Here is a 27,544-nt window from a genome sequence, read left to right as displayed (position 1 = left end):
AAAAGTCAAGGATTGGCTTAGTGCATTTATTCATTGAAAATACTCTCTGATATGCAATGAGATTACGGTGAGAATTGCTGTCATATATTGACAACCATAGGTGGTCACTGTTTCACTAGGACAATCACAGGGATATTCTCACATTAAACTTCACAAGAACTCATTTGTGACTGAAGATATAGAAAACAAGGATTGCTGTCTCACTGTCACATATAGTTGTCATGAGGTTACAGCTGTGTGTAGGATCTCTGTCTTTTAGGTTACTGTCACTTGTCAAGTTAAGTCAACAAAAGTCAATTTATCATTAATGCTGCCAAGTCAATTCATACCAAAGGTCACTCCAAATCAGTTTATGCCACTGTTTTGCAAACCGTGATGCCCAAGAGCAATGCCACAAACACCTTGAACTATATCTCTGTTTAGGTCTGTATCATAAGGGTGTTTTGCTGTTCCGTCATACTAAGAAAGTTGCTAAAAGAAAATCCTGCAAATAAGAATACTCAAGTGAATCCCTGATTCCAAAAATCCAAAACAAATGAGCCCTGAACCATACAAGGCCCCACCAAAAAGACCACTAAATTTTGTGCTCTAGATCAGGGCCGCAGGTTGCAATGAGACCTACTCCTGTACTCAACGAAGTACCTAAGGGAATCCCTAATGAACTCACAAAATACAATTTTTTTTTTTAATGCAAGAATGTTGATCTAGATCACCCTTTGCTGGTCTGCAATTTCTAGAACTTAGACTTCAGAATTTGAGTGGATGGTTATGTCATAGTTGTGCCATTGAGAGATGTCCTCCACCAGCAATAAAACCTTATCCATACAAATCCAAAAACAAAAGAATATACAATAAAATGCAGTGAAATTCTGACCTGAAATTTTCTACAGGACTGGAGTTGATTATCAAAAATTTATCTGTTTTGGGGATCTACCACTCTTCAAACCTTCGCTGTTCCTTAGCAAAGTGACCTGCAATAAAAACCGAACCTCCAAGAGGCCATCAAAAACATGACAAACAGACCCAACCCTCTCGCTGTCCTTGTAACTCAGAAAGGTAGTACCCTTTATTTGCCTTAGAAGAGCACAGATTGGCCGGAGATTTCAGAAGTGGATATGAGTTATGTTTGTTATATTTTGGAAGACATTAGGGTCTCTTTTTATATCCTTTTGGTTAGGCTTACTTAGGGGCTTTTAAGGTTAGACGATGTAATAGTTTTAGGGGTTTTGTTTGTTAATAAAATATTATCATATTCAATAAAATAGTTAATTAATTTCCTTTATACTAAGTAAAGGCCTCACACCCTTTGTACTATGTAGTGAAGAAATAGTTCTTTATATCTGTCCTATGGTTGTGTGATAGCTTTTCTTAAGGTAAGTCTTCCACAAAAGATGACAAGGAGCCCTCATACTAACTTTTGGATGCCGACAACCAATGAAGATATGCCATGTCACACCCCTTGGGGTTTTAGCCTAGAAAGTGGGGTCTCTGACTTCAACTTCTGTTATCTCTCAAACCAGGAGGAACCACGTGGCGTACCACATACCACCGGAAATATCTCGACGAGGAGAATCCAATGACATGGATCTCCAAGTCAAACTCAATATTTTGAGTCTTGACCCTTCAAAAACCCTCTACAAAGTCGGGGTACATCCTCAGTCTAGGGAACCTGAACCCTAGGACTTGGGTTTTTAACCATCCAACTGTGTAGCTGCCAACTTGATGTAATCTGACAATTACTAGGAAGTGTTCATTAACAAATTGACTTCAATGACTGGTGTTTTAGTCGAAGTCAAACCCAATGAAACCCCAGGGTTGACATAAATGACAACACCATCCAACATGAGTTTCACCAAGAACCAATCAAGGAAAAAATACAAAATTGCATATAGAAATTAAGTGCTCACTTTAAAACAAATCAACTTTTAAAACCTGTAGTTGAGATTTTGAGTCCTTGTGGCACAAATTTCGATGAAATTCCATCATTTGAGCACGAATGTCAAGAAACGAAGACTGAATCTTGACATGTAGGCAACAATTTTGAGAAATAGAGGTTAATCACTGGCAGTGGCACAAATTTCAATGAAATTCAATCATTTGAGCATGAATGTCAAGAAATAAAGACTGAATCTTGACATGTAGGCAACAATTTTGAGAAATAGAGATTAATCACTGGCAATTGGGCTCTACTTACGAGAAATTGAAGGTGATTGCTTGCATTTGGGCACAAGTTTCAAAAGATTGAACTTGCTCTGAGGTAATTGGGCACAAATTTTCGAAAAATTGAAGGCAATTATGCACAATTTTGAAAAATTGAGGTCAATTGTGCACACATATTGAAAAATTGAGCAATTTACATGCTCAATTGGAGTTGTATGGATTCTTTATGCTCAATTTGCTGCTGTAAACTTGTGTGATGGCTGTACAAGTGTAACTTGTTTCTAGTTTCACACTTGGAAAGCCATACAAGTGCAAATTGCTGACAATTTGACATGTGGGAGTTTGTACATGAGAATTATGTGCTGATTTGGCACATGAGGAGGCCGTATAATTCAAATTGGATACTGATTTGACACATGGGAGGCCGTATTCTTGGTTTGTCACATGGGGGGTTGTACAGTGCAAATTAAATGCTGATTTAGCATGTAGGAGGCTGCACACAATGAATTTGACAAGCAACAATCAAAATTTGGCTAGGAAAAGTCATATGGTCACCAATGGCTGAATTGGATGTTGTAGGAGCACAATTGATTGCAATTTTGCTGACCTAGGCTGTAATTTTGCTAGCTGAAGCAAATAATGGACTTATATAGGCACCTTTATGGCAAATTCATCATAAATCTAGCGGGATTATAATGTATACGAAGCATATACAATAAAATTTGAACAAATTGCATGCAAATATACCTCAACAATAGCCAAATTGATCGTTGAGAACTTGAACCTGGTTTTGATGAAGTGGAAAGGAACGGAACCCAACTCCAAAGTTGGATCAAAAAGGTTTTGATACCAATGATGAGGGTAAACCCACTCAAACAGAGTTCTACACATAAAAGAAGTGTGGAAATGCTAATCTCTGACTAATTTTTATTGAACAATGAAGTAGTTTATATAGATTTTACAAAATGAAACTACCTCAATAGAGGAGAGAAAGACTTCCCAGATCCAACAAAACAGGATCTATGAACTAAAACAAAGAATAAGTTGAGGAAAGATCTCAACCATCTCCATCAAGAGGTCACAGATACTAGGAAACTAGCCTATGAAAATATCAACTATTTTCTGATATTAGGAAATGACAATGCTATATACCTCTCATACCATATTTGTTTCCTACTACAATATTAATGAAAAATACAAAGTATATAATGCTCAAAATATAAACTAGGCAATGTATTCCTTATCAAATGCAGTTAATGGACATGTGATATTACTCTCGAGACTTTTATTGTTTGCCTTAGATTTTTGTACTCTAGTTTCTTTTAGTATTGGCTAGATCTAGGGATATTTAGTCAAGCAATATGTTAGCTTAGTTTTGAACTTGTTTATTTCCAGGATTATTTGTCGACATTTTTTCTAGTTTTAATATTCATTCATCCATCCATTCATCAAAATCAATAGAAGTATATGTTTTTCATTTTTTATTTTCTTTTATTTTCTTTTCTGATGCATAGTGTAAATTGAATTTATTATTTTTGTTTTAATCTTGTAATTTCCAACTATTAGTTTACTTGTAATTTCAATTTTCAGATTGGCCTCGAGTCTAAATGTTTCATTTCCAATTCTAAAATAGACTCATTTACCTCATATTTGCATTCTGTAAATTTACTTTTAATTTCTGCTTTAATTTCTTTGCATTTCTACAATTAATTTACTATTGAATTTTATTTTCAGATCGCATTTGAACATGCTAGCCTACATTGACATCTAATAAATGAGATTTTTACCAAGTCTAAACGTATTCAATTACACTCACCCGACTTACGAGTGGATTGTAAACTTGAACCTCACCTGGATCAAACACACAAAACAGATTTCAAGCTAAATTTGACTAAAGTCCTTGAACATTTCATTCACACTTTTAAAGTTCGACTATAGGTTTACCTTAGCGAAGCATCTTTTGTGCTAGAGAGGAGCTAGCTTAAATTAAGAGGAAGGGATGTTGTGGTGATAGTGGGCAGCATTCCTAAAGTTAAACATGAGCTTGCACCTTTGTGGTTGGGACCTTTTCGCTTTAGGTGTTAATTTTTGTAACACGTTGTACTTATGTATATTTTGTCAATGATGAAATATGATTTTTTTTATTTTAATTCGTTCTAGTTTGATGTGGCATGCCATATTTATAAGTCAAGATATCATGAAAAAATATAAAAGAAACAAAACAAATTTGTCCAAACATAGTTCCTCCTCTCTTATTTTTTTCAAATTGGTTTAATAGTATGACGACTCTTTGATATGTTTTATATAAACCTGAATTTTGTAAGGAAAATTGATACATTTAGATCAAGTCCAGTTGACAAATTTATACATAGGTCTTGCTCTAGGTTAAATGGTAGAACCTTTACAACTATGCTAAGAGTTACAAGTAATGGTTTCCATGGATTGAGTTTTGTTTTGCAAAGTTGAACTCTGCAACTTTTGTGATATGTTGGACTTGTAGAGCAGTGTGTAACCTCAGATCATTATATTCTTGAAACTCACTAGATAGTAGTTTGTTTCTTGTGAAATTGGAGTGATCAATAATTGCTTTTAACTGTGAGATTTACTAGATTTGAAATTGATTTTGTTTGTAGCTTGGCATGCGACATACCTGCTTTCGACCTATCCATAAATCTGAGTTCAATCCTCTGGTGGTTCCAACAGAGGTAGATTTTGTGCATCGAAATCGTCTTCTCTGGGGTGAAGGTATGATGCTTGTTTTATCAAAGTATTTACTATTTTAAGGAATTTATAGGCCAAATTGTGAATCAAGCATTGAAGGCATAAAGATCTATAAGACTTTTCTTGTCGTTTCTTAGCATTTGTGTGGTTGAAGGACATTGTTTAAATGTTGTGACACAGAGTACATATTTTTATGCCTTTTCAACCTGAAGGCACATATTCCTTCTTATGTTTGTTGGCACGAGAGAGAGTGAGAGAAAGTGGATGAGGGAATATGAGAGTGAAGGGAGAACATTTTTTAAGTTGGCTTGCATTTTTTTGTATACACTATCTTATTTTCTTTGTGGGGTTGAGCTACAATGCCTTTAGGTAGTTGCACACCAATCCCTTATATATCAACAATAATGACTAGTGATTAATTATAAATAAACATAATCTCATAACAACCCTTTAATTTTTATGTTTGTGATTCAATGATACTCAACGTGTTCTACAATTTTCAAACTTTAGTCTACTAATTGTTTTTATTGAATCCTCTGATTTGTCAATCTTTCATTTGGCTGTAAATCAATTGATTCTCCTTCTTGAGGATCCGATTCAGTGACAGTGAACTTTTACATGCATAGTTTAATTATGAAAAATTATGAAAAATTGGATTCCTTGTCAACGAGTCTCTTGGACACCAGAGATCCATAATGCAAAACGTAAGATATGGATTTGGCATAATTAAACTTGATAATTGTTAGTGTACAAATTGAGAGATAAGCATGAGATGCCATTTCTCATTGATATGATATGCATAAATACATTAGCTTGTGATCTTTAGATTCATTTTCTGAGAGTTCTCTTGAACTCTCAATGACTCTTCATATTCCCTTGAGACTCTTTACATTCTTTCTCAAGCGAATAATAGAATTTACCATAATCCTTGAGGATTAGGTTTGCAACATTCGCACCCTTAATCTGAAGGGGTGTATGTGAGTCCTTGAAGAGAGTTAAATTTTAGAAGTGGATAGATGTCAATGAATGAATATGCTCTCTAAATTTGGTGGTTTTGGGATGACCAAAAACTAGAAGGCTAGCAGAAGTTGAAGTCTTCTACTAAATGTTGGTTTAAGGACCACAAACTTTGAATCTTGTCTCAAAGTAGTTCCCTGAACAATTCCTAATCTAGATAGAAGTTGATGTATTCTACGAAATGAAAGTGCAATGAGATGGTGGTTTAAAGATGACCTCTGAAACTTGGCTCAAAGTAGTTCCTGGAATAACTCCTAATTTAGCTAGAAGTTGATGTTTTATATGAAATGAGATTGCTTTTAGATAGTGGTTTAAAGATGACCACAAACTGGTGTCCAACAGGAACCAGAAGTCTTCAATTGAGTGGTGGTTTACAGAAGACCCAATACTAGATCATGTTCATATAACATGACTATGGATTTGGTTGCAACTCTAATTTAGGCTTTGAGCTCTGGCTACTGGCTTTGACTTTGGATGTGGCTCAGGGTCTCTTGTTTTTGCTTGATTTATAGGAATTTGAAACTTGAAGCATGACTTTGACTCATTGATACCCCCCTTGTTATCACTCATATTCTCCCCAGATAAAAAGTCCTAATCTCCCCAAAGGGAGAACCTAAGGAAACTGTCAGGCAAGGTACTCATTGTCATATTCTTCTTCTTGTAAAGTTATTAATAAAAACATCTTTAGAATTTTGAATTGGAGGAGCCCAAAATTTAAGGATTAGCTTGAAGAAAAGATCGATACTTTTTGGACTTCTACATAATCTAGCCCACTCATTTTGTTCACATCCCAAAGAGGAGACAAAAAGTCTCATTAACACATCCTCATGTGTTACATTGATCTTTGAAGTGTATATGAGAAAGTTTGTAACATGAGGAATAGCGAATGAAGGATCATCATTATACCAAAGCCAAGGCCACCTACAAACTTGATAGACTCATAACCATGTGGAAAGACCTAGGTGCACTCAACGTGCGCTGTACTAGCCGCTACACTGGTGATCACCCCTACAAAAATAAGGCTCCTCAAAAACCATGAAACCACATATAAGCTCTTGTAAGGACCTCTAATCCTATGTAAGGACGAAAGGAACTTAAAGTGAACTCAAAGGGATGGGCCACGGTCCAACCATAACAAAAAACTGACTCAACATGACATCAACTCTAGGATGTCTTTAGGGCTTTACATGGTTGTTATATGGCTTTGACATGTGATCTTGGGTTTACAATGGTGTTTAAAATTGCTAGAATGGATATATATTTACCCATGTTGAAGGAGGAGTAACACACCCTGATATATATATATATATATATATATATATATATATATATATCGACGGTCCAACCATAACAAAAAACCGACTCAACATGACATCAACTCTAGGATGTCTTTAGGGCTTTACATGGTTGTTATATGGCTTTGACATGTGATCTTGGGTTTACAATGGTGTTTAAAATTGCTAGAATGGATATATATTTACCCATGTTGAAGGAGGAGTAACACACCCTGATATATATATATATATATATATATATATATATATATATATATATATATATATATATATATATATCAGTGTTCCACGGGGACTCGCCCCCCCCCCCCTAGGGGTCTAGTTTCCTCGCTCCCCCGCGCTCCGGGGACTTGGGGACGAGTAGGGGACGTTTCCCCACGCTCCCAAAATGGAGGAAACTCAAGGGGACGTGCCAGGGAAACGTTTCCCTTCCCTGAGGGAACGTTTCCCCACGCTCCCAAAAAATGACCTTGCTTATAGTTTATGATTTAATAGACCTAAAGTGGTACAAAGCTACTCATGTTCTGTATGGGGATAACGTCTTGTGCTGTCTTTTGGTTTCAACAAGCGTTATTTTAGAGGGTCAGTATCATGGAAATTTGCTGGACCATATAGCACGTACATGAATTTTCCCTTTTAAAACTTCTCCTTTTTTTCTCAAGTGATGGCTGGATTACAGTGGGGAGATAACTGGAGTGACAGGCAAAGAATATGAGACATTCAGTTTGTGTTTTTAATTTGCATGACATTTGACATACAAACTATGGAAGCAGCACCTATGTCATGTGGGAAATAATTGGGTGGACGATAGACTAACATGCGTTTACTGCAAGCACGACAAAATACTATGGGCAGCTAGAAATCTCGGGAACTGTCGTTATATATGAATTTATACAGTTACAAAATTTACACAGAGCACAGTTGCTCAGCTTGAATTCTCAAGTCTGAAAATTATTTTCACCCCTGAAATACACTGCTAGTTTGAAGTTTGAACTGCATGGCATTGCTCTAATAAGGTAGACAAATTATCCATGCCATCATTGGTCACCCAAGTTGGTTCGCAGATGGTCATTCTGCAGTGAATGTCATTTGATAGTAAACTGTCAGAAACTCTTTCATGTGATCTTCTCATCTCTCCTGGAACTAAAACTCTTCTTTCAGCATATGGTGTACTGTCTATATTATATATAATATAACAAACTTTCTAGCTGTTGGATCCAATACAGCTGGACAACCCATTGTAGTTGCCCCTTCTACTGCCAATGCAGTGTTCCTGATCTGTTCATTTATCTTTTCACAGAATTCAGTGGCTACCTTATCAAGCTGAAGCTCTCCCTTTGTCTGACCAAAATCTAAATTAGAATTTGACCAAGCTGAATTAGAATTTTAAATTTATTATTTTATATGATATTATAAATTTGGATAATGTCAAATGATATTCATATCAATGATCATGCTTTGCAGCTTTTCAATTCAAACCAAATTGTCATAGTGGACTCAATTAATAAATTATATTTTATATTTATAAATTTTTAAGACCTTGACGCTCCCCCATGTTTCCTAAAAAATAGTAGGGAGCTTTTGCATAGGCCGCTCCCGCGCCCCCTCGCTCCCTCGCCCCCTCGTCCCGGAACCTTGGTGGAACACTGATATATATATATATATATAGGAGAGAGAGAGAGAGAGAGAGAAACTAAGGCACTAATCTTCTATCCTCCACTATCCTTTTTTCTTTATATTCTTTAAAACTCTTTTGCCAGGGTTTTGTCTTCAAAACCATCCAATAATTCCTTGATTCTATGTGTTTGAGATCATTGGTTGATATTGGCCTTTATATTGAGCCATAGGAACTTTTGAGCCCAAATCTTAGAACAACCAAGCCCTAGCAATCCTACTCTAGTAAGAATCCCCTTGAGACGGAGGAAGAGTTGGTGAGGTGATAGTGGCCCCCTTTGAGGTGTAGTGTGTTTCAAACTCGAGATTTCCAACTTTATCTCAAGAAGTGTGAGATTTTGTTGTAACAAACATCTTAGTCAAAATTCTCAAGAAGTGTGAGATTTTGTTGTAACAAACATCTTAGTCAAAATTTATCAACTTTTTGAGTTTATGTGACCGTTTTGTTTCATGATCCTTTCTTCACTATTCTTCTCTTTGATTCTCAGTCATTTTTTTGTCATTGCAATCTTTATTGCTCATTTTTATGTTTCCTCATTTCTTCTCTTTCAATTTCCATGATTCAATGTTTGTGTCCTACTTGTTGTCATGGTTGACTACTTACATCTTCAATATTATCATTATTCATTTCCTCACTAAAAATAGACACGATGATACTCAATTTCAACGACTAGTAATTTACCCGTCTCAAACACAAGTAACATAAAATACATGAATGGAGTTAATCCTAAAATAATTAGTAACCAATAGTGCAAAAATGCCAAAAACAATAGAAACCAATTCTGAAATGAATGGAGTTGTGATGCCAAAAATGCAAATCAATATTCAAAAATTCATGGAAATTTTGAAATCATTGTAGGCAATGCATGGCAAGCTGAAATGAATGCATGGCTAGAAAATATTGCTTTCAAGTTTCTCCATATAGGCCACCACAACGTTTTTCCTAATCATCACTTGAATGTAATTTCATACTTAAATCCACTACTTCAAGTATTTGAAAGCAAAATGCATACTTAATCTCTGTAGTCAATTAAAAGAGATTGAATAGTTGCAAATATTAGTGAATTAAGGCCAATATGCCCTTGTTTCCATCATAATTTAAGAATTTAGAGGTTGTTACTAAGTCTTACTTAATCAGACCACTTGGATGCAATTTTATGCTTAACTACATTACTCCAAATAAGTAACAATAATTTGAATAATGATGGTCAATTTAGTGATTTGAGCCAATGTCATGACCACATGCATTATAGTAAATAATTTCCCCAATTTAATATAATAAAATATAAATTAAATTTATTTGATTTATAATTAAAATGATTTATATGTTAAAAATAAAGTGAATTATTAAAATCTATAAATGAAATAAATAACATATTCACAAAATATTGTAGTAACTAAAAAAAAATTCATAATATAAAATCTATTCAATCAAAAGAAAAGTAACAAAGGAGACAACCTCAATTCCATGAGTCACGTAATATATATATATATATATATATATATATTTTGTTAAAATTGGCAACTAGTTTGGCCCTAGTTGCCAATTTTAACAATATATATATATATATATATATATATATATATATATATATATATATATATATATTGTTAAAATTGGCAACTAGGGCCAAACTCCATGTGGGTCATCTTATTCATGGCTGATAATATTTTCATTAGATTCCTCTCGTTGAAAGGTGTAGGATTGATCTAAAGATCATCTGATTTCGACAAGTATTTATGGAGATATGAATTTATTTTGATTATGGAATTATTATCAAGCCTACCAACAACTCATGTAGGCTCAGAAGCCAAACAATCGCACCTATTCAATTATCATTAAATGTGTATAAATACAGGAGGACTTTTCCTCATTTGGACTCACTCGACTCATCACATCTCTCTCTCTCCAGCGCAGAAAAGAGTCTCTTCTCTCCTGCGTAGTTGGTGACTCTTCTCTCACACATGTGGAAGGAAGCTGCTAAACCTGAAGCTGCAACTGCAGATCCAAAGTTTGACCAGCGTTGACCATCAGATCTCCTCCTCTGAACTACGCTATAGGTCCATCTGGACCTCCTCTGAAGGCCGCATTTTTTGGTGGTGGAATCAAGCCGATCCGATGGTCGGTTTGCGAGATATCGACTACCCTAGTTTTGATGATGAAGCTGCTAATGCTGATGCTGCTGATCTAGGGTTTTCTATTGCTGATATAAATAAGATTTATTGTACTATTTCTCTCTGCTGAATTATTGAAGATAAAAGAAGATTTGATCAAAGGGTTTCCCCACATTGTGGGGTTTGTCCCTAGCTAGCCGCCACATCTTGTGTCTCTTGTCTTGGCTTGTTTTCTGTTGATCGTTTAATGTTCTATCTGCACTTTACTTATGCACATGCGATTGCTAATTTGTGAATAATTACAAGAAAGAGAAGTAAATTGCTCTAAGCATAGAACATACCATATATATATATATATATATATATCCAGTAAACATAGGCAAGACCGAGAGACTGAAGTCATAAAAGACATTAAGGTGACAACTAATGGAGAGGAGTTGAGAAGATTATAGGCATGAGCGGCGGAGAGCTTGAGACGATGGAATTGAGCTTATGAGGGAGTCGAGGAGGGAATTTTGGGAGGGAGGTTGGGACAAAGAGGAGGGAATTGAGCTTTGATTGTTCTTGCAATTTTGGGCACGAGGCCCAGAGTACCTAGAATTTGAAGTAATTTGGAGTTGGGTACTGAGATTGTGCTCAGTTTGGCAGGGAGGTTCTGATTGTTTTGGTAACGGGAGTGGGAGTGAGAGCCACGACAGAGCAGAAATGTCTTCAACCACAGAACCCCAGGTTGGCACTCAATAGTAAATTTAATAATTTCTATACAAAAATTACACAGACTTTAGTATATTCTGACTCCTGAGCATAATATTGGTTATACCCTATTAAATTCCTAATTTAGGGCCTCACACACTGGCATCCGAGCCATCTTAAAGCCTCAGACCTGTTAAGATAGTGTTAAAAAAACATTATTTCTTTTATCCCAAGCCTTGATGTTATAAATTCAAATTCCCTTATTTGCGTTCGAATTCAGGTCTATTCACATCTTGGGCTTCGACCTTGCCAATTCTGTAAATAAAGCTTCTTCTTTTGCAACTGACCCTTGGATTTAAGGAAGCCCAATTAGGAAGCAAAAATGAAACACTTCGTCAAGCCTCAACAATACCATAAAATACTATCTATATTTTCGGCTATGTAGGTTAGCTATGGTTGTCGAGAATTATAGAGGAACTTCAGGAAAGGGAAATTTTGAATAATAAATAATCCTCCACTGCCTAGTTTATCCATTATTTGGTACCACACCTGAATATATACCTCTCAAACTTAGATGTATTGATGAAGAATCTCAAAGGCAAAACTCTAGTATATCAGAGAACACAGATTGACTGAATACAAAATACTGACCATACCCATACGTCGCCCGTTCAGATCATATAGCCATAAAGGGTGTTGTGTGGATGTATCTAGTACAACGCCATCCCTGTGTGCTTCATTGCATTTAAGTAAACCCCAATAAGGTTTTTTCTCTAGTTCATTGCATATAGTAATGCATTTAGAACACATTCAACAGTCTTTTAATCCAAGGGTTAATCTGTTCTAGTTGTTACTACAACTTGTTTTATATTGGGTATGATATGATTCGAGTTAAAATTTAAATCAAAATATGTACATACTACATATAAACATCTGGAGCTAGGTCTTATTTTATCTTAAAAATAAAAACACGTGGTAGAATTCACCTTAATTGGTGATCTCTTGCAAACCCTAGCTATAGCGGGATGTGTGATTCTTTCACAATATTCGCCTATCAACAGGCAGGTTATCTAATATTTATAGGCATGTTAGCTGGGCATGAATGACCATTCAATCAATTATTTAACATCCATATATCAGTTGATTTCCATTGCCAAATGGAAAATTTGCAAAGGTGTTGAAAATAACATAGCATGAGGTATCAGAAAACAGACAGTAGTCATAAAGAGGGATATGTTTAGGGATTGTTGAAATTTTCCTGTGATTACAACTACTTTTAAAAGTTCTTATCACTCAATTCAGTGAAAGTTACTAAGGAACCAATGTGGAATTAGGGCCATCTTGAACCGACAAATTGATTCACATAAGATTTAAGGACCTTCACACTACACGCTATTAAGGCTTTTGTCAAGCATCTTTGAATAATTTAAGTTGAAAAGTTCTTAAGCACGCCTCACAAGTCACAATCTCCGTCAAGAACCCATGTAAAGATATTTCATCAATTACAATTTCCCTTAGACATTAATTCATCTGTAATTTACGAGCCATCTAGAGCTACCCTTAATTTAATAAGAGGGCAAGTGCAAAATAGTTGCGATGAGGTCATAACTTCGAATAGAGGTAAGTTGGATTGTCACTATGATTTATTGAATGATGTCGGCGCATAGTTTATATAATTTTTCGGACACGTTTTGCATGCCCTTGTGGGCTCTTTCCTTGTGACTTGACGCTTGGTCTCGGCCAGAGTGCTAAACCTGTGTGTGGAGAGGGCACAGTCTGGTGGAGAGGGCCATATGGTTAAGCTGGGTGCTCGGCCTTGGTGCTTTGTTCGACAATCATGGTGTACTCTGTTAACACTCCATAGAAACTCTCTTAGGTTGTAGCTCGGAGATGCCTGGTAACATATAATCTTCAGTATTGTTCTCTGAACTATTGGAATAAATGATGGTTGGGTCAAGTTAGATAACCATTTCAGTTCTATTCTCACTCAAGACATGCATGAACACTCTCACCAATACAAGGCTTTAGACCACTAATACTCAATAATTTATAAAGTCAATGGATAGATGGAGAATACCGATTATACCAGCAGATTGGATACATAAACATAAATGAATGGCTAGCTACAGGCAGCAAAAGAGAATACTGATTGTACTGGTAGATGCATATATGACCACCTATGGAAGGCTAGCTATAGTCATCAAAGAAGCTTGCAAATCATATATATCAAAGCAGAGATAAGATGACAGTTATCTGGCCTTAAACACAAATAAAACATGAACAAACTGTTCAAGTGCAAGCTTAGAACAACAAAGAGAATGGACATTGAACATATAATGGCAAAAGAAGCTTATATTGCTAGAATGAAGATGAGAAGCTTGAATGAATAGAGGAGGAATAATCTCCAAAAGTTGAACCTCTATTACATCTTAGTTTCAACTATTTATAGCTTGTTTACAATGCTCATGAGCTCTAAGAGGCTCGGAGTCTTAATTTACCTGATATGCATTGTTAACTCATTTGATGCCCTCTAGGCAAGCATGGGATTGGAGTTTTCTGCTTTTGACAGCAGAGTAACCGATTTCAGATATTTTTGGTGGCTTGTTGCACTGTCTGGGAGTTTTTCTATGCCAGAGATGCTCCATAACGTTTGTTGGTGTGGCTGTTGTACTGTCTGAGCTCCCTAAACTTTTTGTTTTGGGCTGCAGCATGCTGTGGTGTCCATGATCACTTTCCAGCCTCTGTCCCTGTCTCCCGACCTCTATTAGGTAATGGAAAGGGTATACATGCCTTTGTTTTCTCTTCATATTGCAATCAGTGACTTTTTGTTATAAACAGAAAACACAACAAATACTGAGAAATCCCATCCTTCTCTGTCCTTTTCAGACTTCAACGGTCTTCAAATATGATTTAATTATCTATTGGGTCCAACCTTGCCGCCATTGCAAGTTGCATTCGGCCTGGCCTGTGTATTTCCTTTATACAATGAAATATGTGAAAACACTGAAAAATGCAGGAAAACTGCTTTGGGCGGACTTCAAATTTTAGGGCTTCATCACAATCGCACTGGCCAATGCTCCCTTCGTATTTTCGTTATACAACGAAAATACATGAAATACATTAAGATTTGGGCTTCCTTGGACTTAAAAATATATATAGTTTTATTCTAAAACCCTTTCGGGTCTGGGCTTTATCGCATCGGCGCTGACCCCCATTCCCTTTGTATTTCGTCGAAACAATGAAAACACACAAAACTACAAAAAACGTTGAAAAGGCTTGGGCGTGGATCTCAAAATATATGAATTATTGCATATAATTACGTCGGGTCCGGCCTATCGGGTCGCACAGATGTATGTGCATAGGCCCCGCCCCTTGGTATAGTGCCGATGTGATACAACGATGCGATCCGATAGCAATCGTTGATCGCTCATTTCTCGGGCCTTATATATATATATATATATATAACATAGCATATGTTTCCCGCCAATGCGACCCGCCGTAAGTCCTCCTCTGTGATAGCGCTGATTGTGATTAGCCGCTTAGATCTGGGTCATTGATCGGATAGATCTAACCGCTGCTGTGCCTCGACTGTTAGAGACTCTGATATGTAGTTTTTCACTGATTTTTCAGTGTTTTGGCCTCCCGATAGTGTTTTTCCTCCCTTTTAAGGGTTTTCCTCTTGCACTAGTTCTGATTTTTGAATGATCTTTAAGCAAACATTGAAGATTTCAAGGGCATTAATGGATCCATTGGCGTGTTTCTAAGCAAATTTGGAGACTTCAAGAGCCTATATGGATCGATTTGTGGGTCTTTTGCCAGCAAGGGTAACACTGGCTCCTTTTGGGGATGAAATCCTCCCTGTGAGGTTTCAAAGATCACAGATCAATGCCTTTTCTGAAAAAACGAAGTCAAATTTTCCTTCTAGTGTTCCATTGGTCATGGAGTCTATTTTGTAATGAAATAAAAACTGAAAAGCATATTTACAATGACAAGGCTTTAAAGCCTTAAACGAAATAAAGTTTCAAGAACCACCCATTTATTGGGCTACCAAAAGTATCTCCTCCTTCCAGACTGTGTAGAATGAATGTATTGTTTTGCTGAATTTGAGCGATGACAAATGGACCTGTCCATAAGGAGTCAAACTTGCCATGATTACCTTTATTTTCCTTAAATGCATCCAATTTAAGCACCCAATCACCAACTTGGAAATTGTCCTCCTTTGCCTTCTTGTCAAAGGTTTCTTTGATTTTCTTCTGATAAGCTTTTGACTTCTCAACTAGCTGCTCTATGATCTGCTGTAGTTCAACCAGGTTATTCATTCTTCTTACCATATCATTCTCTTCATCTTGTTCTTCTTGTAAGGACTTAGCCACAGGGAGAATGAGCTGGATGGGGAAAACAACATTAGCTCCATAAACCAGTTTGAATGGAGAATTCCCTATGGACTTTTTGATGGTAACTCTGTCAGCCCATAGTGCAAATTTCAACTTGGAATCCTAGCTCTTTTTGTTGTCCTCTAACAATTTTTTGATTACCCTTACCAAACTCTTGTTAGATGATTCTGCCAGGCCATTTCCTTGAGGATAATAGGAGGTAGAATGCACCACTTAAATGCCCATGGATTCAGTCATGTACACCAATTCTTTTGCCTTTAAAGCTGCTGCATTATTAATGACTAGTTTGGTTGGGAAAATCTAGTGAAAATGTTCTCATTCAAGAACTTTATGACAACTTGATGATTGGCATTCTTAGTGGGTATAGCCTCAATCCACTTGGTGAAATAATCAGTGGCTACTAAGATCCATTTATGTTGGCGACTGGAATGTGAGTTGATCTCACCTATAAAGTCCAAGCCCCACTGCTGGAAGGGACCATTGACATGTATTGGCTTCAAGGGCAGAGATTTTAGTTGTTGTCTTCTTGCAAACCTTTGGCACTTGTCACAAGCTTTTACAAAAGAAAACACATCAGAAAACAGAGTAGGCCAATAATATCCAACCCTCAAGATTTTGTGAGCTGTGGTTTTCCAATAATGATGCCCTCCACAGATGTTAGAATGGAACTGGTGTATGACTTCCACAAATTGTTCTTTATCTAGACACCTCAAGAGGATTCCTGATGGGTCTTTCCAATAAAGCAGATTTTTATCAATATAGAATTTGGTTGATTTGAGTTTAATGGCACGAGCTTGACTTGAGCTAAGCCCTAGAGGGACTTCTAGCTTTTGCAAAAAATGAACTATGCTGTAATACCATTCACATGTGGCTAGATTTTCAACCAAATACTGATTCTGCTTTTGCTCTTCTGCTGCTCCCTCTGTCTGCTCATCATTTGAATTCAGACTCATGAAATTTATATCTAACAAGCTACAATTTTCTTCAGCCATAAGTTTAGCCAAGCCCTGGCCTTTGACAAGCTTAGTGGGCTTCACCTCTGTGTTAAACTCTATGAATTTTGCAATCCATTTAGCTTTCTTCCCATCAATATCTAGCTGAGTTAAGACATCCTTTATTGAAGTTGAAGGTACATATGCAACTACTTTGGAATGTAGAATATAAATTTTGAATGCTTTTAAAGACTTGATGAGAGCATAAGCTTGTTTTTTTATAAGGTCATACCTTAGTTCAACATCCCTTAAAGTTTTGCTGAAAAAGGCCACGGGGTGCTCTATGCCTTCATCATTTTTCTGCAACAGAACTGCTGCAAGTGTATCATAAGAGGCAAAAGAGAAGATACAAAACTCCTTAGTGTAATCTGGGCTGATTAGAGTGGGAGTTTCCATGATAGCTTGCTTGATGGCTTCAAAAGAGCTTCTTGAAGCATTTGTCCATTTTATTTCTGCTCCTTTTTTCAGCATGGAAGTGATGTGCTTTACAAATTCTGCAAAGTTTGGAATGAACCTCCTTACGAAGTTAATCTTACCCAAGAAGGATTGAATGTCCCTTTTTGACCTTGGGATGGACAATGTTTGAATGGTTTGAACCCTTGCTGGATCAATCTTCACATCTTCGGCAGAAACAATATGTCACAGAAGTTTGCCTTCTTCTAGAGAAAACTGTGACTTCTTTGGGTTCACTAAAATTCCAAACTGTCTGCACTTTAGGAAGACCACCTTCAAATGCTGTAAATGGTATTTGTGGCTGCTGGAGAAGATTGTTATGTCATCAAGATAAATAAGGACAAACTTGTCTTTCTCTCCCACGAAGGCTGTCCATGGCCCTCTGAAAAGTAGGCCCAGCATTCATCAGTACGAAAGGCATTTTGGAGTAATGAAAGTGCCCCAAGAAGTAGTGAAGGCGGTCTTTTCCTAATCTTCAAGATGCACAACAATTTGATTGTAACCTGAAAATCCATCTAAGAAAGACATGACTCTAGCCCCTGAAACTCTTTGCAGCAAGTGTTCCATCTTAGGCAAGGGATAGTTATCTTTTTTAGAGCACTTGTTCAGATTTCTGAAGTCGACAGAAAGTCTGATTTCTCCATTTTTCTTTCTCACTACCACAAGGCTAGCTATCCATCTTGAATACCTTAGGGGAACTATGATTTTGGCATCCAACAACTTCTTGATTTCTTTCTCAATCAAAGGAAATAAGAGAAGGCTAATAGGTCTTAATTTCTGCTTAAAAGAGGTGGTGTTCTTTTCCAGTGGGATCTTATGTTGAATGATGTTCGTATCATAGGTTTTGAGATCGCTGTATTCCTAGGCAAAAATATCAGTGAATTGCTTCATGAGGGTGCAATACTCAGAATTCTAGGCAGAGGACAATTGAGTGGACAGATTTATGTATTTCGGACGGGTTGGGCTCCCTATATTGTGTTTACGAACAACAGACTCATTTTCTGTTTCGGCAGGTTTATATGGCACATCGTTTTGGTCGAACAACTTCTCTAGAGGCGCCAATCCCTTTGGTATGTGGTTAGTAGGCAACTGGACAATGCTCCTCGGCCGTTCTCGTTTTTTAACTTGGGCTGTCCACATCCTTCCTTGGTTTCATTTTCTTGGTCAATGTGCGTTTCAACAAATTCCTCCACGACTTGCAAAAACCTGTTAATTTCCTCATCGTCTTCAAAAACTCTCCAATATTTGACATTGTCAGGCAGAGACGGTCTGTATTTTACCTGAACTTCATAGGTCAATTTAGGAGGCAAAGGAGGAATAAACATGCTAGCAGAGACAACAAGGGAGTCGACAAGCTGGTTCTTCATTCTTGGAATATAAGAAATGTTGAAATCATTAAAAGAATCCTTGAGCCTCCATACCTCATCTCTGTATGCTTTCAGCCTTGGATGCTTAGCTTGGAAAGTTTTATTGACCTGTTGAATGATGAGGTCTGCATCTCCAAACACTTTCAGGCCTCTGATACCCATTTCTTTAGCAGCGTTTAAGCCTAGAATCAAAGCTTCGTACTCTGCTATGTTGTTTGTGACCTGAAAGGTTAATTTGAAAGATAAATGAATATATTCCTGTGTTGGGGACACAAGGACTACACTTGCCCCTGTAGCTTCTTTAGAGCAAGCCCCATCAAAGAACATATCCCAAATCTGTGGGCCTTCTTCTTCAGCGATTTGGCAAACTGGTTTTTTAAGCTGCGTGGAGGCCAACTGGGATTCTTCAATATGGAGAATACATGCTCCAAAATCAGTGTCAACAGCATAGATGGGATGATTAGTAGGGTTCTTCTCATCGTTGATGATATAAGCAACTGCGCCTCTGTATAATCTCTTGCTCTCACCTCCGAAAACTAGGACAATAGCATAGGATAGATCATTTTGTAATGATCCACTTAATCTCTTGATCCAACCTCTGGAAAGTAACATGCCAAACTTGGGAGGTACATCAGCTACCACAATATCCATGATCATGCTTTTCATAGGTAGCTGAGACAAAGTGATGGCTAGGTCCTTGATTAATCCTAGACATTTCACCTTTCTAGAGTCAAAATAAAACAGGTCATGATAAGGCTTAGTGATGTTAAGACCCAACTCATCCATGACAGCCTTGGGCATTAGATTATCGCTAGCTCCAGTGTCCAAAAGGCAGTTGTGAAGGATTTTTTCATGAATAGTTAGAGAGACATAGAATGATGGGGAGCTGTCTTCACAATTTTCAATCATTGCGCTGAGAATAACAGCTGGTTTGTCATCTTGCAGATTTACATAGTCAGTGGAGGCTTGGATGGCTTTAGGCTCAAGGGCCTCGATGATGGATCTTTTGAAGGACTCATTCTTCACTAGTTCAATCAGAGGCATAGGTATTCTTAGCTTCTGAATTTCTGATTGAAAACTAAGAGGAGAAGGAGAGTTGTCAAGGCCTCTTACCTCATGAGCTGGAGCTTTGAACAAGAGTTTCCTTGGCATTATTTATCTTTGACCTCAAATTATATCTTTGCTGATCTATAGTTTGTAGAATAGCTTCATCATCCCATTCTTGGCTGATCTGGTCATTGCATAATGACTTTTCATATGCAGCTGAGGTCAAGAAGGAAGAATTGCCTTTGTCTTCCAGACAATGGATCTCATCATCTTCTTCAAACTGCTCTTCTTCCATGATTGCATTCTGAAAAGGAGCCTTCACCCTTTGGTCTTCATTTGCATCTTTGTTTCTTTGCAAAATCTGCAACTGCTCATTTGTTCTTCTATATGGATATGGATTTGGATTTTTTGGGGCAAAGGTATTAGGCATTCTTCCTTTCCCCGGGTGCTGCTCATCCTTCAATTTAGAGATTTCAGAGGCTAATGACTTGATCATTTTGGTCATTTTGTCTATCTTAGAAATAGTGGATGATGAAGAATCGCCCCTCTGTCTTCTTCTATCAACATTTCCCTTGAGCTTCTCTGCAACCATGATGTTTGATTCTACTTTCAAGGCTACATCCTGCATGTCTGCCAGAGTAGCACATCGCCTCTCTCTCAACAATAGGCAGAAGTCAGAATCAAAAGCACTGGCATAGGTGAGTTTAGCAGAGGTAGTAGTAGGTTTTACTTCAGTTGGTATCTCGCTGTACATACGGTTAAACTTCTTATTAAAATCAGATAGCAGCTCACCATTTTCCCTCTTTAGGTTCCCAAACTCAGTGTGGTAGTAGAGGAGATCCTTCTTATACCCCCAATGCTTTAGGAATGCATCATCTAAAGCTTCAATATCCGCTATAGATATTGGGGTTACTTCTTTGAACCATTTTCTAGCCTCTCCATCTAGGCTTTGGACAAAAACCCTCATCCACACATCATCTTCACTAATGTCTAGATTATTAGCATAGCTATAGAATGACTCAAGATGTTCTTCAGCAGTAACACCTTTAGTCCCAGTGAACTTAGGCCTAGATTTCTGATATTCTCCAGTAGGCATGGCATTCAAAGGAGTGGGCAGTATTAGAGGTCCATACCTAGCAGCTATGATTCTTTCCATTTTGGTAGGTGCTTGCGGACTTGCCATAGCTATGGTGGCTAAAAGAGTCTTGGTAGTCTGAATGATAGAGGGCGGAGGAGTGACTGACAGGATTAAAGGAGTATGATGGATAGGAGGTGAGGTTTCCTTTGGGCTTAAAGCAAAAGGAGAACCTAAAGAATAAGGAGCTTTATGAATCTCTGAGAGTTTTTCTTCACTACTAGTATTAGATGCTATACTCTCAACATGTATTTGTTCTATTACAAGCCTTTCTTGAAGAGATATAGAAGATTGTTTAGGTGTACCTGATCCTGATGCTCCTTTCTACAATACCTTTCTCTCTTTGATGATTTTTCAGGGTCACTTGTAGCTTCTGAGGATTTCTCCAAGTATGCCTCACAAACTGAGCCAGAACTATGAAGTGGAGTCGCCAAGAGGTTCAGCCTCCAGTAGAGTCACCAGATAAGTGATTACAACCAAAAATGTGCCTTGACTTTGTCTATCATCAAATCTGGATCTGTTTCGTTTCCCAAGGAAGCTGAGCTTTAGTTTCTTCTCCCCGGCGATGATGCCAATTATGTTAACACTCCATAGAAACTCTCCTAGGTTATAGCTCGGAGATGCCTAGTAACATATAATCTTCAATATTGTTCTCTGAGCTATTGGAATAAATGATGGTTTGGATCATGTTAGATAAACATTTCAGCTCTATTCTCACTCAAGACATGCATGAACACTCTCACCAATATAAGGCTTTAGACCACTAATGCTCAATAATTTATAAATTCAATGGATAGATGGAGAATACCGATTATACCAACAGATTGCATAAATAAACATAAATGAATGGCTAGCTACAGGCAGCAAAAGAGAATACTGACTATACTGGCAGATGCATATATGACCACCTATGGAAGGCTAGCTATAGTTAGCAAAGAAGCTTGCAAATCTAATATATCAAAGCAGAGATAAGATGACAGTTATATGGCCTTAACCACAAAGAAAACATGAACAAACTGTTCAAGTGCAAGCATAGAACAACAAAGAGAATGGACATTGAACATATAATGGCAAAAGAAGCTTATATTGCTAGAATGAAGATGAGAAGCTTGAATGAACACAGGAGGAATAATCTCCAAAAGTTGAACCTCTATTACATCTTAGTTTCAGCTATTTATAGCTTGTTTACAATGCTCCTAAGCTCTAAGAGGCTCAGAGTCTTAATCTGCCTGATTTGCATTGTTAACTCATTTGATGCCCTCTAGGCAAGCATGGGATCGGAGTTTTTTGTTTTTGACAACAGAATAACCGATTTCAAATATTTTTGGTGGCTTGTTGCGCTGTTTGGGAGTTTTTCTGTGCCAGAGATGCTCCATGACGTTTGTTGGTGTGGCTGTTGCGCTGTTTGAGCTCCCTAAACTTTCTGTTTCGGGCTGCAGCATGCTGTGGTGTCCATGATCACTTTCTAGCCTCTGTCCCTGTCTCCTGGCCTCTATTAGGTAATGGAAAGGGTCCGCGTTCCTTTGTTTTCTCTTCATACTGCAATCAGTGACTGTTTCTATTATAAACATAAAACACTGAGAAATCCCGCCCTTCTCTGTCCTTTTCGGACTTCAACGCTCTTCAAATATGATTTAATTATCTATTGGGTCCGGCCTTGTTGCCATTGCAAGTCGCATTCGGCCTGGCCTGTGTATTTCCTTTATACAATGAAATATGCGAAAACACTGAAAAATGTAGGAAAACTGCTTTGGGCGGACTTCAAATTTCATATATTCCACTTCCCGGACTTCAAATTTCATATATTCCACTTCCCGGACCCTTTCAGGTCCGGGCTTCATCGCAACCGCACTGGCCAATGCTCCCTTCATATTTTCTTTATACAATGAAAATACATGAAATACATTAAGATTTGGGCTTCGTCGGACTTCGAAATATATATAGTTTTATTTTGAAACCCTTTCGGGTCTGGGCTTTATCGCATCGGCGCTGTCTCCCGTTCCCTTTGTATTTCGTTGAAACAACGAAAACACACAAAATTGCAAAAAACGTTGAAAAAGCTTGGGCGTGGATCTCAAAATATATGAATTATCGCATATAATTATGTTGGGTCCGGCCTATCGAGTCGCACAGATGTATGTGCATAGGCCCCACCCCTTGGTATAATGTTGATGCGATACAACGATGCGATCCGATCGCAATCGCTGATCGCTCATTGCTCGGGCCTTTTATATATATATATAACATAACATATGTTCCCCGCCGGTGCGACTTGCCGTAAGTCCTCCTTTGTGATAGCGCCGATTGCGATTAGCCACTTAGATCTGGGCCGTTGATCGGCTAGATCTAATGGCTGCTGTGCCTCGACTGTTAAAGCCTCTGATATGTAGTTTTTCATTGATTTTTCAGTGTTTTGGCCTCCCAATAGTGTATTTCCTCCCTTTTAAGGGTTTTCCTCCTGCACTAGTCTTGATTTTTGAATGATTTTTAAGCAAATGATGAAGATTTCAAGGGCATTAATGGATCCATTGGTGTGTTTCTAAGCACATTTGGAGACTTCAAGAACCTATATGGATCCTAACATACTCAACGTTAACACTCGACGTTAATATTTGGTCTAACATGAACACATATAAAAGACCAGAAATATTTTTATTATTATTTTATGTATTGTTTATTGTTTATTTTATTTATTTATTGTTTATTTAATTTTAATTTATTCTTAATAATATATATATATATATATATATATATATATATAATTGCTATATGTGAATGGAAAGTTCTAGTCATGGTTATGTATTTGAATAAATCAGGGTTGAACGTTGGAATGAATTTTACTGTTAGGATTGAATCTTTGTCAAATAATTGTGAGCGTTGCTTAAATTATTTTTGCATATTTTTTGAGTGTTTAAATTATATTTTTAAATATATAAATAAATTTAATGTTTATAAGGTTTTTAATTAAAAAAACATGACATTATATACATGAACTGCATGCATTCATAACCTCTTTCCTCGAATGATACTTGTATATAGTGGTGTTCTTTCAAATAACATGCTTTGTGGAGTTATCACATTTCTTAGAATTTCATAAAGAGTTATAATATTGTATTTTATAGAATATTCTGTAAATAAAAGACTTATATTATAAAGGACTTTATTATAAGTTATAAATTGAAGAATTGATAAATATTATAAGATGTAATATGAAATTTAAGTCAATAATGAATTTACAACTTATTAAATTTTGGAATACATTTAAGATATGTACTAAAATAATTAATTAACTATCCACTATCATATAGTTATAACTTATATGCATATTTGTTAGTTTATACATATAAACAAGTGCTATATAGTAGCTAGTACTTGCTACTTAGTTTAAATATAGTAGCGTTGCAATTTGATAGATGGATGGTGGATTTTTAAACACATAGCAAACATAAAACAAAGTAAATGAATAGTAAAAAGTAGTTCACCAAATTATTGAATATGTAATGTTTTCACTCTCAATAATAACTATCCCAAGTGATATTTTAAATATGTTGTAGAAATGTGAGGCATAAAAAAAATGAATAGTAAAAATTGGTTCTCCAAATTACTACATATGTAAGGCCTAATTCACAATTATTATGTGAATGGACATGGCATAAAATAAAAATAGTTTGTATTGTTGTAGGAGATTTCTCGAATAGGATGGATCAAAAATATTACACAGTTCTATTCCCAAAATCTCTTGCAACAATATGAATAACTATAGAAGTCTCCAATCACATATGGTTTGTATTGTTTCTCTTTAAAATATTTTAAAAGAAATTATCATTTTTAATTAAGTAAAAGATAATTTTAAATTAATATATATATATATATATATATATAAAATCTTTTCGTTTGATACACATATACTTTCAACTTATATGTTTTAAATAAAATTTTCAATAGATGGAAGATTATATAATTGAAACTTAAATAAATTTTTAGACTTAAATATGATTGAAAAAGATAAATTATATATATATATATATATATATATATATATATATATATATATATTGATAAAAACCATGTATTAATAAAATATAAGGTTTTATATTGTTTGCATCCATGTATCCCTAAAGGTTTAACCTTTGTAAAGTTTGTTGACTTGAGGATTTAATGATATCTTTAATGCACCATAAATTACAAAAAAAGCCGAGGAATTGATTATAATTTGGTAGTTTGATTGGACCCTTGTTTAACTTGCAGGTGAAACAATTGATTGTAAGCTAAGTCTAAATAGACCATGGATTATGATGCAGGCCATCCAATGAATTGCATTGTTACAAACAATGAAACCGAATTTAAATGACGCAACACCAGTGTTTACCTCCTTTCTTTCATGGATTTATGATATCCAACAATGCATAACAATAAACATAAATAATTTGGATTTTCATTTCAAGTTTCTATAGCTACTTGATTGTCAAGTTGAGGTCAAATCAAACGTTCATTGCCCCCTGCAATGCAAATGAGCCATCTGTTCTCATGAAATGAAAGATAGTACATCACAATTAACATTGTTGTCATTGTTAAACACGTACGATCCATATTATTAGAATTTGGATTGCGATCCAATAAGTTGTTTAACTTTAAAAAAATGACGCAAACACCAATATTTACTTCTTCTCTCTCATGGATTTATGATATCCAGGTGCGAATAACAATAAGTAATAAATTTGCATCCAAAATCAAACAATAAACAAATTGATGGATGCTATTTAATAGTATATGTGCTGTTAGGATATTCCGACACATAGGAAATAGATAAGTACAACTTGGTCTAGTATAGAGTTAGGTAAAGTGTGTTTCTTTACCGTTGTACATTTTGTAACTTACAATCTGACGGTCACGATATGTAGTGATCCGACGGTTCATTCTCTCCTCGGTATTACCGACACTTGATCCGTGGCTTGACACCCGATTGGTCCATGAATTCTATTTAAAGTGTGATGCATAGAGCAGGAAAAGAACCATCATCAAATAACCAAGGCAATCATAGAATCCATGTTGTGGTCAACAACAACTAGGTGGAACACTGTCCACTATAGTGGAGTCCTCAGGTACTACTAATGGCATAAGACTTAAAATTTAATTTGATACTGGTGCTACTGATAGTTTCATTTCATCATATGAATTAAATAAATGTGGGTTGGCAGCCTGCAAGCAAAATGATTTCAGATAGGTGGAAATGGCTTCAGGAGAACTTCAATCCGTAGGTTTGAGTGTTGAGGAATGCAAAGTTGATCTAGGGATCTGTTCGATTAAGTTAAAAGTAAATGTCACAACCCTAGGAACTTATGACCTCGTCATAGGGATGGATTAGTTAGGAACTCATCAAGCATGGGTAGACTACTACAGGAAAAGAATTCTCTGCATAAATGACAAAGGAGAAATGATCAAAATCTAGAGCATTAAGAGGAAGGCATCTTTACGCTTCATCTAAGCAATTCAAATGAAACGTTGCTTAAGAAAAGGTTGTGAGGTATATGTAGCTAAGGAAGTAAGCAGGGAAAAAAGGACTGTCCTTAAAGCAATATCCGGTGTTATCTGAATTTCCAGATGTTTTTCCAAAGAAACTACTAGGATTACCTCCTGAAAGAGAGCAGGCTTTCACGATAGAATTGAAACCTAGAACAAAACCAATCTATAAAACACCTTATAGAATGACAGCTCTAGAACTTCAAGAATTACAAATTCAATTAAAGGAACTTTTGGATCTAGGACAAATTCGACCCGATATTTCACTTTGGGGTGCTCTTGTAATTTTGTCAAGAAGAAGGATGGTTCCTTGCGGCTATGCATAGACTATCGAGATTTAAATTGAGCTACAGTAAAGAATAAGTATCCAATGCCTCGAATTGATGATCTCTTCGACCAAATGAAATGAAATTTTGTCTTTTAAAAAATCGATCTACGATCAGGTTATCATCAATTAAGAATTAAGGAAAGCGATATATCTAAGACTGCATTCCAAACACGCTTTGGGCATTATGAGTTCACAGTGGTACCATTTGGGTTGACCAATGCACCAACAATATTCATTAACCTTATGAATAGTGTTTTCCGCGAATATTTCAACCAATTTGTATAAGTCCTCTTAGATGATATTCTCATCTATTCCAAAAATGAGAAAGAGCATGAAGAACATTTGTGGATAGTATTATCTTGCCTATGGGAACACCAATTATATGGAAAGTTATCCAAGTGTTCTTTATTTCGAAAGAAGATTCATTACTTGGGTCATATTATTTTTGGTGAAGGAATCTCTGTAGATCTTGAGAAGGTAAAAGAAATCATGGAATGACCGATATCGAAAAATGCGCATAAGTGCGAAGCTTTATGGGTTTAACTGACTGTTATCGGAAGTTTGTAGAAGGATTCTCCAAAATTGCAAAGCCTATCGCAACCCTCCTCTGTAAAAGAGTTAGGTACGAATGGA

General features: G+C 36.4%; 1 protein-coding gene across 1 annotated transcript in view; it reads left to right on the top strand.

Moving 5' to 3' along the window:
* Positions 1-27,544, top strand: part of LOC149229254 (uncharacterized) — a 290,283-nt gene that overhangs the window by 172,106 nt on the left and 90,633 nt on the right. Inside the window, exon 8 of the mRNA XM_089380986.1 lies at positions 4,794-4,905. Coding sequence (XP_089237112.1) covers positions 4,794-4,905 — 112 coding nt within the window. The remainder of the gene's footprint in view (positions 1-4,793; positions 4,906-27,544) is intronic.

Source organism: Pinus tabuliformis, chromosome J (genome assembly GCF_031772625.1).
Source record: "Pinus tabuliformis cultivar Carrire ecotype Pingquan chromosome J, CPIR1, whole genome shotgun sequence".
Lineage (NCBI taxonomy): Eukaryota > Viridiplantae > Streptophyta > Pinopsida > Pinales > Pinaceae > Pinus > Pinus tabuliformis.
The sequence above is the reverse complement of the archived record's forward strand: the minus strand, read 5'-3'. Positions and strand labels throughout refer to the sequence as shown.